The sequence below is a fragment of the Phocoena phocoena genome, chromosome 5 (genome assembly GCF_963924675.1).
Source record: "Phocoena phocoena chromosome 5, mPhoPho1.1, whole genome shotgun sequence".
NCBI lineage: Eukaryota > Metazoa > Chordata > Mammalia > Artiodactyla > Phocoenidae > Phocoena > Phocoena phocoena.
The window spans coordinates 120,854,821-120,871,666 of NC_089223.1; the positions used below are offsets into that span (position 1 = coordinate 120,854,821).

Consider the following 16,846-nt stretch of genomic DNA (forward strand, 5'->3'; position numbering starts at 1 on the left):
TATCAACAATAGCAACTTTCAGGCAAGAAATTAAAAGTCTTGACCCTTGGCTATTAATAGCATCTGTTCCACTGTTTAACAGGTTGAGATGAATCACTGATGATGAAAGACACTGTAGCTGGGGATGTCAGCAGGGACCTCACTCAGGTGACAATGGGAAGAGACAACTGGCATGTAAAAAAGAAAAACAAAACAAAACAACTTTGGGATAAGTCCAGTGTTGTGACCAGTAGCCATCATTTGGGGATGCAGATGTTCCTTATTACCTAGAGACACTGGGGTTTATGAACTTGCATTTGCCAAAGGCATAATTCTTCCCACTCTTCTTCTACAGGGCCCCACCCCATTTCAGACTGCTATGTTATGGCACATCCCTGGGTTCTTCTGCATTGTATCCTGTGTGCGATTCCTACACTGATTTGTAAAACATTATAGTTTCCCCTCAGAAAGAAGAGCATGCTGGATAATAACACATTTTGGTTTCTAAGAGTCAGGTTAGGTTGATTACTACCAGTTGAGAGTATTAAAAAAGACTCAGTAACTATATTTACCTGCCAAAGCCTAAATCTGGAGGCTGAAGTTGAGTAGTTCTTTAATATACAACAGACTCCGTGTTCCGTTCCATAGCAAAATAAATTTTGTTGCTATGAACAACAGAAGCCCAGGACAAATATTAGGATCTATGATTTCTTCTATGTTCAAAAATTGCATATAATGAGGTTAACTGTAGTCTTAAGTTTAAATCACCAAAGAACCTCAGTGTTAGCACTGGTATGAAAAAATCTGCCTGGTCTTTAGCTGCTAGAAAAAGTTGCACATTGTTTTCTATATTATGCGACAGATTGTGATAACCTAAACAAAATAATTCAGTAAGTATTAGAATGTGTGTGATCTGTGTTGATCCGTAAGAGTCAAATATGCAAAAGTTATGTATCGTATCTGAGAACATACATTTAATTACTGTAAAAGTAAAAATTTTTTTTACTTATCGAATAACTTTCTTACTTGAGGGGAAATGAAACTTAAAGAGATTTTTGAGGGTTCACTTATACAGAATGGTGATATATACTGATTAAATTTGTCAGAAAATGCAGTAAAGAAGAATATCATTTTTAAGAGATAAAATACTAGATTAAATGCAAAGGTTACTGCTTAATAAGAATTATTGCTTCTTTTAGAATCCAATCTTATAAAATTTTACGTAAGCTACATATATATTACAATATTAAGATTAAATTTAAACTTTTTACAATTTGTGTCTTTCTCAGTTTGTTTTGAAATAGTCAACACTGATACTTACACATCATGTCTGTTTCTAATTCTCAGAAGCTGTGTAAGCAAAAGCGTTCTTGGACTCGTGTTGAGCAAACTCTCTCATAAGCCAAAACTGCAAAATCAAAGTACTGTAAAAGAATAAACAATCCAAAAAACAGAGCATGGGGGAGTGAGCATAAGGGTCAATCTAACATTTAGCAGTGCACAAGAATTCTGAGGCCAATACATAAGGACAGGGGATGGTGGGGGGCGGCAGGGGGAGGAGAATTTACTCTAGTTCTTTTCTTATAGTATTCCAGGGCTTTAAGATTGTTTTAGAGGCTTAAAAATTGTTAAAGATTGGGAGGGATCTTAAAGATCATCTAACCCAGTCTTCTTTTACAGATGAGAAAAGTAAGGTTCAGAGCGGTTAAGTGGCTCACTCAAAGATACAAGATAGTCAGGGATCAAGGCAAGACTGGAACCCAGGTTTCCTGGCTCATAAAGATCCTCGCAGATGTTAGGATAGTCAATGGGTCAACTGGCTTGGTTTCCTCAGGGACTAAATTAGTCCATAAAATTAGACTATATTCTGTTTTTCAGTACTTAGGCTATATTTTCCTTGGCCTTAGTTCCTTTGTTCTTATTTAGATTTTGCAGTGCCATTGAATGGTATTTTTACTGTAACCTATATAAAAGTTTCATTTATTCATTAATTTAGTAAATATTTATTGATCACTATGTGCCAGGCACTGATATAGCAATAGAACAGAAGAAAAACAACAGAAGAAAATCTCCACCCGCCTGGCATTTATAGTATGGTGAAATAAAGTGGATATGTATATATAAATAAATGATCTGTATTTGGATGTTGTAGAGCACAGAAATGAATGAGATGCTTTTATCCCTCATAGTGTAACTAGAGTTACTAAATTCAGTTACTTGAGATTCTTTTTTTGTGGTCATACTTGTAGCCCTAAAGTCAGGTTTTTTTAAAAATAAATGTTGATTTTAGAATAGTAATAGGTTTACAGAAAAGTTGTGAAGATGCAGTACAGAGAGTTTCTGTATACTCCACACCCAGCTTCTCCTATTAACATGTTACATTAGTATGGTACACCTGTCATGACTAATGAACCAGTATTGATACATACATCATTATTAGCTGAAGTTCACACTTTATTCATATTTCCTTAATTTTTAGCTCATGTCCTTTTTCTGTTCCAGGATACCACATTTAGTCATCATGTTCCTGTAGTCTCCCTTAGATCATGACATTTCCTTAGACTCTCCTTTTTGTGATTACTTTGACAGTTTGAGGAGTACTGGTCAAGTATTTGTTAGAAGGTCTTCGAGTTTGCCTGATGTTTTCCTCATGATTAGACGTGGGTTATGAGTGTGTGGGAGGTGGATCACAGAGGTAAAGTACTATTTTCATTGTATCGTTTCAGGGAACATGCTTATCACTAATAATATTAACACCTTGGTCAGCTGGCTGAGGTAGTGTTTGTCTCCACTGTAAAGTTACTGCTGTTTTCCCCTTGCCATACTGTATTTGGAAGAAAGTCACTATACACAGCCTACATTTAAGAGATGGGAGTCGGGGCGGGGGAGGTTTATGCTCCGTCTCCTTGAGGAGGAAGTATCTGCGTAAATTATTTGGAATTCTTTTGTATGAGAAACAACTTCTTTTATTTAGTTAATCATGTGTATCAGTATATATGTATGGATATTTATTTTGTACTTTGGGTTATAATCCAAAACTGTATTTGTTGTTCATTGTTTCAGCTTTGGCTCTTGGGAGCTTTTTCATTTGGCTCCTGTATTCTTTGACATACCCCAGTCAATGTGGGTTTTTTTGAGCACTTCCTTTTCATGTCCTCTAAGAGTGCTCCAGTCTCATCTTGTATATTCCCTACTCCAGCCCAGAATGAGCCATTTCTCTAAGGAGGCTTGGTTCCTTCTACTGGAAAATGGCATCAGAAACCAAGATCTGGGCGTGCTTGTTGCTACCGAGGTGTGTCTGCTTCCAGGCCCTCTTATCTGACCGAGCAAGGAATATAGGCATATACCAACCTGGATATATATATATATATACATAACTATAAATATTTCTACATTTAACCATCTATATTTAACCATAAATATTTCTATATTTAAAAATGAGTACATACTGATGTTATCCAACCCTAATCCAACAGTATTAGCCTTCCCTGCTGGCTTGTCTGTAACTACCCACTCCAATAGTGAGAAACATGGTTCCTCCCATTTCCTAGGGTCAGTTTTTCATTATGTATAAATATCTCACATCAGTTTACTTTCTTTTTGAAATTTCAAAGTAAATTAAATATATAGGCAAAATACAAATGAAACTATTTAAAATGTTGATATTTAAAATGTTGATTATGCTTTTTCAAACTCTATTTGATTCTTTCCTATTCAGATGCCCCTACGAGGGGTCAAGTTTCCAGCACCATCTTTAAAATCATTAGCATCACCGTTATCAGTATCAACAAATGGTTATTGTGCCCCTTATATAGGACCATAAGCTAAGCTAGTTCATGTGGATAATGTTCAGGCAAGTCTTGAGGTGTGGCCTACCACTGATGCATGACAGATTTATATTACTCTCATACATGTACATCTACATTCAGTTTTTAGATTCCATACCTTTTAGAAGTGAGAATATGGCTTATTGGAATTACTGTAACTTAAAACACTTCTCAGCATTCCAAATAAATTAGTACTTTTCAAGTTCCAATTCTGTGGTTATTAGCATTAGTAAGAGGGAAAGAAGGTTAAGTGATTTGTCTCTTGCAGAGTATGCGCTCAGTAAACACTCTTTATCTCCTTTAGGACATCTAATATTCATCTCAAACTCAACATATCCAAAACTGAATTCCTAATCTTTCTCTATAAAACCTGTTCCCCCTCACAGCTTTCCCCATCTCAGCAAGTCCATTCCCCATCTCAGCAAGTCCATCATCTAGAACATAAACTTCGGTGCCACCCTTGATTCCTCTGTATCTTACACCGCACATCTGATGTGTCAGGAAACTGTGTTGACTCTACTTTCAGAATACATCCAGAAGCAGACAGCTTCTTACCTTCTCTGCTGCTACCAGCGTGGTCTGAGTCTCCCTCTCTGTCTAGGTTACTGAGCAAGCCTCTAACGGGTGTATCTGTGTCTGCATCTGCCTTTGGCCCAGAGTAATCTTGACAGCCAGAGTAATCCTGGAAAAATGTCAGATCATGCTCAAAAGTCTACAATGGCTTTTCAGTTTCTCAGGATAGAAGCCAAAATACTTACAGTAGCCTATAAATCTCCTATCTCATTACCTCTCTGACTTCATTTCCTTTCCCCTTCAAACCCTCTGCTTCATTTCCACTGGCCTTGCTGCCCTTCACACACTTTAGGCATGATCCTGTTGTAGGGATTTTACACTGGCTTTTCCCTGTCTGCTTGGGATGCTGTTCTCTGGTATCTGGAGGGTTAACTCCAGCTCCTTCAGGTTTTTGCTCAAATATCACTTTCTCAGTGGAGCCTACTGTGGCCGTGCTATTTAATACTGCAGCCTAATCTGTACCCACACCATCCCCCATCCCTCTTATCCTCTCAGTTTTACTTTTTCCCATAGGATTTATCGTATTTTAGCGTACAATTTATTCAATTATGCTTACTGCTTATTTTGTGTCTCCTCCAGTGAGAATCTGACCAGCACAAAGGCAGGGATCTTTGTTCACTGATGTATCCCAGTGCCTAGAAGAAAAAAATTACGTTAAATGAATAAATGCATTATTTGAGCTGTGTGCTTTCTGTATCCCAAGATTATTCTTAAATTAAAAAAAATGAAAATAAAGGAAAATGTAATTTGATGAAAAGGTGTCAGATGGATACATGGGCAAAGGGTTATCATTTATTTTTTTGGAGTATAGTTGCTTTACAATGTTGCATTAGTCTTTGCTGTACAGCAAAGTGAATCAGCTACACGTATACATATCTCCCCTCTTTTCTGGACTTCCTTCCCATTTAGGTCACCACAGAGCACTGAGCAGAGCTCCCTGTGCTAGACAGTCAGTTCTCATTAGTTATCTGTTTTATACACAGTAGTGTATATATGTCAATCCTAGTCTCCTGATCTATGAGCCTTGAGTTTTAGATTCCTCATTTGTTAATGAGTATATATGATACATTATGTCAGAGGATTGTTGTGGTATTTATATAAAATGATATGCATGAGAGCAGTCAATAACCATGAATTAAGGGATTTCCCAGCTCCTGGGCCTATATAAAATAAGGCTTGAAGGCAAGGTACAATTTGTTGTAAGCCCTTTAGGAGCTACTTACCCACTTCCTCTGTGATGTCCTCTGAAGATCTCCTTTTCTCTTAAGTTTGTAATGGTGAGCAGTTAAACATTGAGTATAGGAAAAAAGCTCTGTGAATATGTTTATAAAGGTTAAAAAAATTACACTGCATCAGTTTTTAACAGGATTATTGACATCACAACCAATGAAGATGATTTGTAAACTTAGGATGGAGAGAACTGCAAATTGCTTAAAATGGGATGTTAGATGCATGCTTTTATTGAGACTGAATTTTGGCTCTACTACCCATTAAAAGAATGCAGTTTGTTTTCAAGTGCACATCAGCTGTTTAGTAACCTTACATGTCCGAATGTTCAGCACAGATGCACAATTTCCTTCTCTCCCCTCTGTGTAAAAAGGTACAAGTAACCTCTGTTTAAAAAATAAAAAAACAAACTTGTGGTTTCCATAATGTATCAATATTATCCACTTAATCCCCGGTACTATTTCTTTTCTCTAAAATACTAGCATCTGGCTGAGAAGGCAAATATTACTGGCATGGTATGTATCCCAGTTGGCCAAGCATTATAGGGAGTGCTAACTAGCAAGGTGGGGCACCCTGTAGGCTGACTGAACACCAAAAAATGAGCATATCAACGTCCTGAGGATAACTGACTGATGTGGTTTAGGTCTGTTTCTGGGAAATTAGCCCATGAATCTCAATGCTGACCTTTCATGTTATCTTTATGATTACATGACTTTTCCTTTCACTCTTTACTTTTCAACTCCAGACCTTAAACCTGGAATAGAGAAAGAGGAAGATTTTTATTGGTGGCACTAAAAAGTGACAAGATAAAGTAAAACAGGTTAACGTCAGTTAACAAAGGAAGCACAATAATTTCACCAAAGGTAGCAAGTATTGGCTACAGAGTATCCATGCCACTGTTATTGCATTTGAATCTCTTTGAAAATCATGAGACAGTCCTGGGTATCATATAGCTGGGTCCTTGTGCAATGTATGCTTCTTTGTAAGGCTACCTGTGATTTATTTGCACTTAAGTTCCTTTCTTAGTAAGTTACAAAAAAAAAAAAACATGAGCAAACTAGATAAGTTTGCATTTCAGTTTTTAAAAGTTCAGTTAACAGTAGTCAAAACATTAAAGCCAAGTAAATATCCAGTAAAATTCTTATCTCTAGAAGCCGACTTACAGGAGCTATTAATCACTTTTAGGTCTTTCTTGTTACTGGATGTATGTCTTTTTGGAGACCACTGAAATCTATGTTCATGGGATGTTTCAAGTCTGAGCCAGTGTGGTTCCTACACCACCTGTGTGCTCCTACTGCCTAGCACCTGACCTGTCCATCGTGGGGCTGGAGAATGGTCCTTGGACTGCTCCTCCGAAGAAATGTGCTTGAAACTGTCCTGCTGATATGCTGTGTTCCTGTCCTGTGTCTTTCTGCAGACTCAGATTGTGTCAGATTTTGGCCTGTTGAGTCTCACTACTTTGATCGTCCTGCTGAACCCAAAGCACTGTGTACTGTCATTAAATATTTAACATGAAAAGTATGACAACAACTACTAATTTTTCCTTTGTTTTTCAGAAATGTGTTACAGACGAGTGTTTCTTTTTTGAACGACTGGAATCTAATAACTACAATACTTACCGGTCAAGGAAATACTCCAGTTGGTATGTGGCACTGAAGCGAACTGGGCAGTATAAACTTGGCCCCAAAACAGGACCTGGGCAGAAAGCTATACTTTTTCTTCCAATGTCTGCTAAGAGCTGATCTTAATGGCAGCATCTGATCTCATTTCATATACCTCATGCAAGAAGAGGTATATTTTAGAAATTTGTTGATGAAAGGAAAAGAAAAATGTATACAGCTATCTGCTCAGTTTACGTAACTGGTCAGATAACCTTTTATCTAACAGTAAAATATTTAACCATTGCCTTAGTAAAACAACAACAACAAAAATTCTTGGAAAATGCATAGACTTCCACTTTTTATATAGAATTTGCCTTTATCCAGTGAAGCTTACTTACAGCTACAATCTTTTTCATACATTTGCTTCATTTGAGAAGAGGCTTTTAAAATGTGCATACGTACAAACAAGTTTTCTTCACGGAAATCATAGACATTAGAAAATTTAAGTCAGATATTTAGTTAACCCAAATGTCCACTACTTCTTATAATACGGCACACATTAATCTACAGGTACAATTTACTTAAACATTTTAAAACCATGTAAATATAAATCTAATCCATGCCTGTCATAGTTTTATAACTGTCTGGCAGTTCCTTGTGATAGACTTTATAGAACAAGCCTGTGTAAACTGCTGGAAGTTCTTCCATGGTCAGATCAATCTTGTCAAACCCTTCTCTGTATCCATACAGCAGCAGCCTAGCAACTCTGCTGGTGATCGGAGTTGTATTTTCAGTCTTGACTAGGTCGCTGAGATCCATCCACTCACACCTTAAGCATTCACGCTGGCAAAAATTTATGGTGAATGAATATGGCTTTAGGCGGCAGATAATATACATATCTGACTTTCCAAAAGCTCCAGGATGGGTGTGCTGTTGCCGAATACTCAGGAGGGACCTGAATTCTGACTTTATACCAGTCTCTTCAAAAACTTCTCGAACTGCTGTATCTCCTACATAGAAGAAAATGTACAAATCAATAAGGATCACATTCTTAGGAATTTAATCATCAAAGATTTTCAAGAAGCATTTTCTAAATGCTCAAAAAGTACAACTTTACCCTAAGAAAATAAAGTTTTCAATGTAAACTCTTTGCCTTACTGGACATCCTGAAGTACCGAAGTATTTTCTTACCAATGTTTATCTAAGAAGCTTTTGAAATACTGAATATTTCTTTGGCTGCTACTTGCAGGCTTACCCACTTATATATATATATATATATATATTTTGGGAGTCACATTTTAAAAAATGCTTCCTGCTTTATTTCCCCAGAGGTGAAAACATAGGTTGCAAAGCTGCAGTTAATATTCCTACGTATTTTTTCATTATTATCCTGTTCCTGATTACCCATCAAAACTGCCTAAATTTATAAACATCAGAATTGAGAAAAAGTGATCCACTCTTCTTTATAAAAGTCTGGAGAGCTACAGAAGGTACTGAACTATGAAATGATTCAACTCTCCCCTGGTCTCTGCTGGGACTGTCAAGCCTCTGAAGTCATAGAGCTGTGAGTGGAATCCCACCATGGTTAATTTTTGGCATTTTCTTTGTTTCCTGCATTTCAAAGAACTTGGATTCATTCCTCCAACAGCAAAATGCAGTCATTTCATCAGAAGTTTTCAAAAAACTTGCAATTTACAGAATTTTATAATACAACTAGGGTTTTCACATTTTATAAGGTTGATTTTTCAATAATATGCAAATTTCTGGGACAGGATTTTTATTGCCAATAACTTATTTTTGTGGCTGCTTTTTCTAAATATCCAGATGAAACTCCTACATGGGATTTCTCTAATTTTATAATGCTCTGTCATTGTCTCCCAAAGTGTTTTATAAGAAGCCCCTAAAAAAGCTGCCTTCCTTGCCTATTTGCTGGGAAGCTTCACAATTGCCACAGGTACAAATTTTTGTTCAACTACCCTTTAATGCCTCCATTTTCTTGTTTGTCAAATTGTCAATTATATTTGTCTTCTTAGTAGTCCTACTAGTGAGGAATAGGCAAGGAAGAGCAAGTCGTTGAAAGAAAAAAAAATGTCTCAAATGTTTTTTCTGATAAACAGCTCTGGAAATATGCACAGGAAAAGTGTTTAATATATAAGACGTTTGTCTGCCATACTTGAATTATATGTGGATTTCCCTTATAATTGAGATTTGCCTTAGGTCAAACATGGTTAGAAATTATATTTTTAAACTGAAAACATAAAAGAAGAATTTATATGTTAAGGAAAACTTGCCTTAATAAGAAAGCTAATTTTTAGTAGTATACATGTTTGTTATTAAATTTGTTAAAGATTGTGGCAGTAGTCTTAAATTTTACATGTCATTTGCTGATCTGACTTAAAAATTGTTTAAATGTCTATTTTTATTCTTTAAACACTTTGAAAGATGACCATGGGGGTCTTGTTTAGCTTTTAGCAACACTAATCAAGAGTTTGGCATTTAGTTCTTGAGTCTGGCCTGTTGATGTGTTATGGAAGCACAGGACAGGGCTGGTGAGCGAAATCTGCCCTGCTCAGCAGTCACCACAGCAGTTGATTCAAAATTGGTGCTGCCTGGGTAGTTTGATCCGTTTAATTTGAATCCATGATATTGACTAGACTAAAAGCTGAATGGGCAAATAAGCGCTTTTGTATCTAGAAGAACCCCTTCCATCTTAAGATTGAAATCTCTTCTCCAAAGATTTTACCATGAATTTAAAGATTTTTCTATCTAAAGTGCTTTATTCTCCTGTACCTTTATTATTTTAATGTACTGTAAGCTAAATTGAAATAACTGTTTTATAGGTTTGAAGAACATAGGAAAAACCAAGAGGGTTTTGTTTTTATTTTTGCTGGTTGAAAGATATGTTTAAAAACGTCAGTGTTTTGTTAAGTTAAAGGACAATAATGAAATGGAATTTATATTTGTTATTTCTATTTTCTAATATTTAATAGGATTAGATTGAAATAAAAGGAAAAACTGTGCAGAATATGGGTTTTTCTGGTGTTTGTTTCCCTCTGACTCTGGTACACTGATGAATTCTGATCAGACCCCCCTGCTTTAAAGACCTTTGGCTATGCAGGGATGCTCTTCCTGTCAGTGGTAATGAGATTTTTTTTCAGGAAGGCAGCGTCTCCATTTTTAACCTTGTACATGTATTGTACTCTTAGAGTATTATATTATATGAAAACCTAAGGATTGCATTCTATTTTGTATACGCCCCCTTAATGATTTTCCTTTTTTTTTTAAGCACTACGGACAGTAGTGCTTCATTTACCTAGTAGTATCAAAGAATGAATGATTCCAAACAAATGTGCTTCTCAGTTAACTACTGTTTACTGCTTAAGAGCCAATATGAATGTTTGCACATTTGTGATGGCAGTATACCTAAAGTATATTACATACTTTCCTAAAAACAGAGCTTAAAGAAAATAATTTAAATAATTCCTGGATGATCTGGCTTCATCATTAAGAATAATCTATTATTGTACTGTTACAAAATAGAAATGCCCTCTATACATAGTCTTCCAGATCTCTACTGTCAGTTATCATTTCTAACTGCTTTCAGGGTTTTATCAGTTCTGAGGCAAAGCTTCAATTTATACTACTCCTAGGTAGTGTGGTGAATGCCAATTGCTGCTTTTTTCTTACTTCCACATGGTGAGGTGTATATACGATCTCTGAATAGGTGGGTTGTTGTGACAACCACAAACACACACAAAAAAGTAGTGAATTCCTAATAATATGGACTTGAAGTGTTCTGGAGTACACTCAAACCTACAATTATACACATTTGGCTTGGAAATGTGTTTCTCCATTTAAATATATCTGAAACTCAGACTATCCATAAAAATTCAAATGAGAAAAGTCAATTCATTTGAGAAGGCAAGACTCAGAAGAGGAAGCTACACAGACCTTCTCCTGTAGACTGCTGTTTGCCCAGTATCAACTGGATGAGGATGTAAAACATAAACTTAACTAGTTCACATGATGTCATATCACATAAGGATAGTGTGAGATAATCAGGAGCTCTAGAATAAATGCCCTTCTCTTTCAACACTTGCACCACTACAAAATCCTTTTTATTTCAACAGAAGGCCTAGCAAACTCTAAGCAAAAGGTCAGTAAGTACCTAAAAAACAAAATTTGCTATGGATATATCTGAATGTAGTGAATTTACTTATAGGATATTAGGAGTTGATTCTATACTATGTATACGGCATTTTAAATTTGTGGAACATTAAAAAAAATCGTTTCAAGTATATATATATTTAAAATACTTAAAAATAATTTAGGACATTGCCTTCATATAAATGATGGCTAAAGAGACTAGGGGACATACATATTGAGGAAAAAGTCATAGACAAATAATACTGATATGAAATGAGTTGATTTATTATGATAGGGACTGCACTTGACCCAATGGTTTAAGGAATAGGTAGGAAAACTCAGTTTCTATTCTTTCCTTCCTGTAAAATCCTGACATAATGAGCTCAGTAAATTGTTTTAGGAAGTTATCTTTCATTTCAGACTTTCTCATTTGAGACATTTTACTATGCTTTGGCTTTCTGTCCAAAATAAACAGTAGATAAAATTTTCATAAACAGAAGAATTATGTCACCACTGTTCTATAATTGACTTTATAAATAATTCTTATTTCACAATTCATTTAAAAGTTACTCTTGATCCTTGTGTGATAGAATGCTCAAGAATTTGTTTTATCATAGTTTAATTCCAACAATTTTAGTTATATTCAAAATAACCCTTAATGCTAAACTTGACTGATGTACATCCAAAGCTTCTCATTTTCAAGCAAATTAATCTAGAAGCAGTCCTAAGCAGAAAAACAGGTGTTATGCTCCTAATGGTATTATTTATAACAATGAAATAAGTTGTAATATTGGAAGTTTTGCTGCTAATTTTATATCATCCCTGAAGTAACTTCACTGAAATTTTCTGACTTAGCCTAAACCAATTAGAAAAGTTAAAATCTTATTCTCAGCTCTACAGCAAGAAAGTAAACATATGAATTTCCTCAACATTTTCAAGTCAATTAAAGATATGTAATATACACACCAATATCTTCTCCAGGCTCTGACAGGCCTCCTGGAAACTTCCACATATTTTTCAACTGCAGTATAAAATCAGAAAATAAAGTTAACATACCTTTTATTCACAAACATACACAAACACACGAATGCCACAAAATTTACTCATAATTGGTCAAGGTGGTTGAGAATTTATTTTTTGGTTAATTATATGCAAATTTTTTTCAGCTTCCTTCCTCACGCCTCCCTTCTTTTTAGGGATAACTGGTGACTTGTGAAACCTTTTCCCACCTTTTTCTTCAGGAACTAGAAGTGGTTTTGTTTGGTTAATGTGATAAATTCTGTATAAGTGAAACAGTGGGGGGGGAACATCTACTGAATTTGTGTAGTTAAAAAAATTTTGCTGCTAGTTTATTAAAAAATAGAGGAATCTTACTGATGCTGCTATAAATAAGTAGAAAATACAGTATAAATTTAATCACTAAAGTATGCTACTTTCAATTTTCACATTTACTTTCTGTATTGTGTCTAATCAGATATGTTCATCTTAAGATTTCTCTTATTCTCTGTGTTAATGATTTTATGTACAAATGTAACTGCTTTTCATGGGAAGTGTGAATAAAATTGATTAGTTTAAGTTTGTGGCTTTTTGTATATCATTTCTTTTTTTGATGGGGAGGGACAGGTGGGAAGATCTGATCTAGGAATGGGGATAAATGTGGAAAATTTATTTTAAATAATTCTGCAGTGACATGGGACAATATTCTTATGGCTGACACGATAACTTTTTCCTGTTAGGATTCTGTTGTATCAATCCATCACCATGATAAAAGCTGAAGAATGAGAAATTATGACATCCTCATAAAGGTACTGCAGCTTGGAGCCAGTACCCCTCATACTCTTCATTCATAAAACAAGTTTATGGACCTTTACTGGTGTGCTTTGTGACCCACTCATTTCCTGCGCAAGAGCTTCTTAAAGAATGTGTCATTTCCCAACTATGCTAGGTTGGAGCCCAGTGGCATGGTTCCCAGAGTTTCCACAGACTTGATTATGTGGGTACAGAATTGAGGCTTACCACCCTTCTGTGTCTGGCTCAGACTTGAGATTAATTTATAAAGCATATTATGTTTTACTTTTTAAATGTAGAAATATATCTCTAAGAATATCTCAACATTACATGTACTGTCTTTGGGGTTCCATTTTGAAATTGTTCCAGAAGCAATGTTTCTACAAAAACTATGCAGTCTTTTGTCTGCTAGTATATTAAACTTCACCACCATAAATTATTTCTAACAAAAGATGTTATAATAGGGCAAACAATTCTCCAAAACAAAATCAACTTTTAAAAATCTTTACCTAGACCTGATTATAAATAATTGGAAACTTTTGATTAAATTTGGAGATAGGAACTTATTAGAAGGGGAAAATGCTAGCTATAAGGATTGAAAACAGCTCACACACATTTGACTTTGATTATTTCATAAACCTTAGGTATGGAAAGATTATTTTTATGCTGGTGATTAGTTTGCGATATTTTCTGGCATCAATTAGGTTTAAAGAGCTTATTTTAAAACAGCTTCCTCCTCCTCCCCAAAAGCTTGAGCTTACATTTAGTTCTAAGTGGTAGGTTGAGAGGCCTAAGTTTGAAAAACCTGGTTAATATTGTAGATATGATAGATCAGTGGAGGGACAAGTAGGTCTTCTCACTTTTTTTTTTAACGTTAAAAAATACTCCCACTAGCTGGGTTTAGCAATATAATAAGTAATAATAATAAATATTACTAGGTAATGTATATTGAATGTCCACCATGTTCCAGATACTATGCTAAATGCTTTAACAATTATACACATTTAAACTTTATAGTAACCCCACAAGAAACTATTACTGTTCCCATTTTTATTTTTTTCCATTTCTTTTTTTATTGAAGTATAGTTGATTTACAATATTGTGTTACAGCAAAGTGTAAAAGTGTACAGCAAAGTGATTCAGTTATACATATGTTTTTCAGATTATTCTCCATTATAGGTTATTATAAGATATTGAATTCAGTTCCCTGTGCTATACAGTGAATCCTTACTGCTTATTGTTCCCATTTTAGAAGTGATGAAACTGAGGACAAATAGGTTAAATAATTTACCTGGAGTGGCACAGTGTGTAGCAAAACTCACAGTTAAAATCCAGGCAATCTGATTCTAATCATCTTTTAAGAAATTTAAAAAGTTGGTTTGCTATTTTCATACTAATTCTTTACCACTATTTGCTGCTTTTTCATTTATCTTTTGATCTTCAGACCTCATTGGAACATTCTATATAAACCCAACGAGAATCTGTATCCTAGTCTTACATTCCTCCAGGGTTTGTGAATTTGAACTAAAACCTAGTTTGGTATCAAACGTCTTTGTATCTACCTCTTGCCTGTGAGTTCCCTATCAAGAATCGTTTGATTGGCATGAGATTTATTTCTCTGCTAATGATTTACTACTACTCTGCTAGTGATTTACTGTTACTCCACTAGTGATTTGCTATTACTCTACTAGTGATTTACTATTACTCTAACACTTCCAGTATATTGTTTCATAGGGGAAAAATTACTGAGGAAGGGGTAAGGTTGGGTTTTGAATATGAACAGTAACCCATAGTTTCTGTTTTCATCCTTGTTCTCCCTTCTAATAAAAGACAAAACATCTCTATGCTTCAAGTGTAAAATTGCAAGATCCTTTTCTCCCTAATCTTAAAAAAGGAACTTTCCACTCTCTTCTAAAAGAAATACTCTACTCAGACATTCTCTTGCCTCTTTGCTTGTTGGGTCCTACCCAACATTCACATATATGACCCCTCCCTGCTTTGAGTTAGTCAGGTCATCTAGTTCCTGAAGCATATCTGATCTGATTTTTACATACTACAAAAGGCAGTTATCCTTTTAAATTATAAAGATGTGTGATTTTTTTTTTTTTTTTGTGGTACGCGGGCCTCTCTCTGTTGTGGCCTCTCCCGTTGCAGAGCACAGGCTCCGACGCGCAGGCTCAGCGGCCATGGCTCACGGGCCCAGCCGCTCCGCGGCATGTGGGATCTTCCCGGACCAGGGCACGAACCCGTTTCCCCTGCATCGGCAGGCAGACTCTCAACCACCGCGCCACCAGGGAAGCCCCAAAATGTGTGATTTTAAAGCATATTCAGAGTATTTCCAGCATATTGTAGAATGGTGAATGTGATGATAAATTTTTCCTATACGTTTGCCAATTATAAATCTTGTGTGTGTGTGTGTGTGCACGTGTGTGTTTGTAGGTGTGAGTGTAAAACAGAAGAGTGTGTAAATGATGTACAGTGGTCCCATCAATCACTGGAACCTCTTTCCTTCCTCGGTGTTAGGAACTGCTAGCCCCAATAGTAAGCATTTTGGGTATCAACAAAGGGTATTATTTTTTTAATGCATTCTTCATACTAACAGAGTGTAAGATATTTTCTGTTAAGGCAATTTCAAGTTTAATACCACTGTTTCTTATGCAACCTATCCTGAAGATAAACTCAAGTTTATTTTAGCGTTTCTAGAATGGGTAAATAGGAGTGACTCATTTTCTGATCCTTTTTCTCACTATTTTTCCAACCCCACAGACATCTTCTGTTTTCCTAAGCAGATGATTCGCTTCAGGATCTTCCCTGGGTGTGGCTGCTGAAATCCTAACTAGGAATTTGTGTAAACAGAACCCCCCAAAGACTATTAATTTCTTTCAAATAGAAATTGTCTAATCTCAAGAACCTAGAACAAGGGTACAGACTTGCTAGCCTCTTCCTTTTGGTTCTTATATTATTTGACTTTATCATTCTTCCCTAACTCAAACTTGGTCAGATGCCTGAGATCTCATTATCTTTTCTTTTCACTGTTCTGGTCTTTAATGCTACTACTCTCACTCTTCAGAATTCAGAGCCACTGTGTTTAGATAAATCCAATTAACTACAGTATTATCACTGTTATGTGACGGATGCTACCAGAGATGTCTTAATAAGTTTGTTCATTCATTCAATAAAAATTTACTGAGTCCTAGGTTTAGGGCATACAGAAAATTAATGCACAATATGGCAAGGCTAGTCATTCTCTTTCTCCTTATACTACTGTATTTTTCTTAATAACATTCACCATCACTTTATATATTATTTATTCATTCACTTATTATTTGTATCTTACCTATTTGAATATAAGCTCCAGATGTAGAAACTTTGTTTTGTTCACTAATGCTTACTTAGAGCTTAAAACAGAGCCTACAACATAGTTATGTACAGGAACTCAGTAATGTTTGGCAAATGAATGAATAGGTCCCTACCATTAACTCAGCTCTTTAGCACCTGGTTTACAAGGTCAAGCCACTGTTAGGTCTTTTGTTCCTCAAAATCATGGGGCAGGGACAAAGGAAGGGACTATATGGGTAGGAAAGGAGAAAGGACATGTTTTAAGTATTTCAGCTTTGAGTCTGAGTGTGCATTTGCTCATGCAAAGAAAGGAGAAAAAATGGCTCAGATGTCTGAAAATAACGCTAATTAGTTATTTACAGCTAA

General features: G+C 35.6%; 2 protein-coding genes across 2 annotated transcripts in view; one reads left to right on the forward strand and one right to left on the reverse strand.

The window, feature by feature from the left end:
* Nucleotides 1–7,348, forward strand: part of FGF2 (fibroblast growth factor 2) — a 55,900-nt gene extending 48,552 nt beyond the window's left edge. Inside the window, exon 3 of the mRNA XM_065877146.1 lies at nt 7,163–7,348. Coding sequence (XP_065733218.1) covers nt 7,163–7,348 — 186 coding nt within the window. The remainder of the gene's footprint in view (nt 1–7,162) is intronic.
* Nucleotides 7,349–7,541: 193 nt separating this feature from the next.
* NUDT6 (nudix hydrolase 6) overlaps nt 7,542–16,846 on the reverse strand; it is a 42,691-nt gene continuing 33,386 nt past the window's right edge. The window contains exons 4-5 of the mRNA XM_065877889.1: nt 12,320–12,374; nt 7,542–8,217 (exon numbers count right to left, since the gene is read on the reverse strand). Coding sequence (XP_065733961.1) covers nt 7,820–8,217; nt 12,320–12,374 — 453 coding nt within the window. The 3' untranslated portion in view covers nt 7,542–7,819. The remainder of the gene's footprint in view (nt 8,218–12,319; nt 12,375–16,846) is intronic.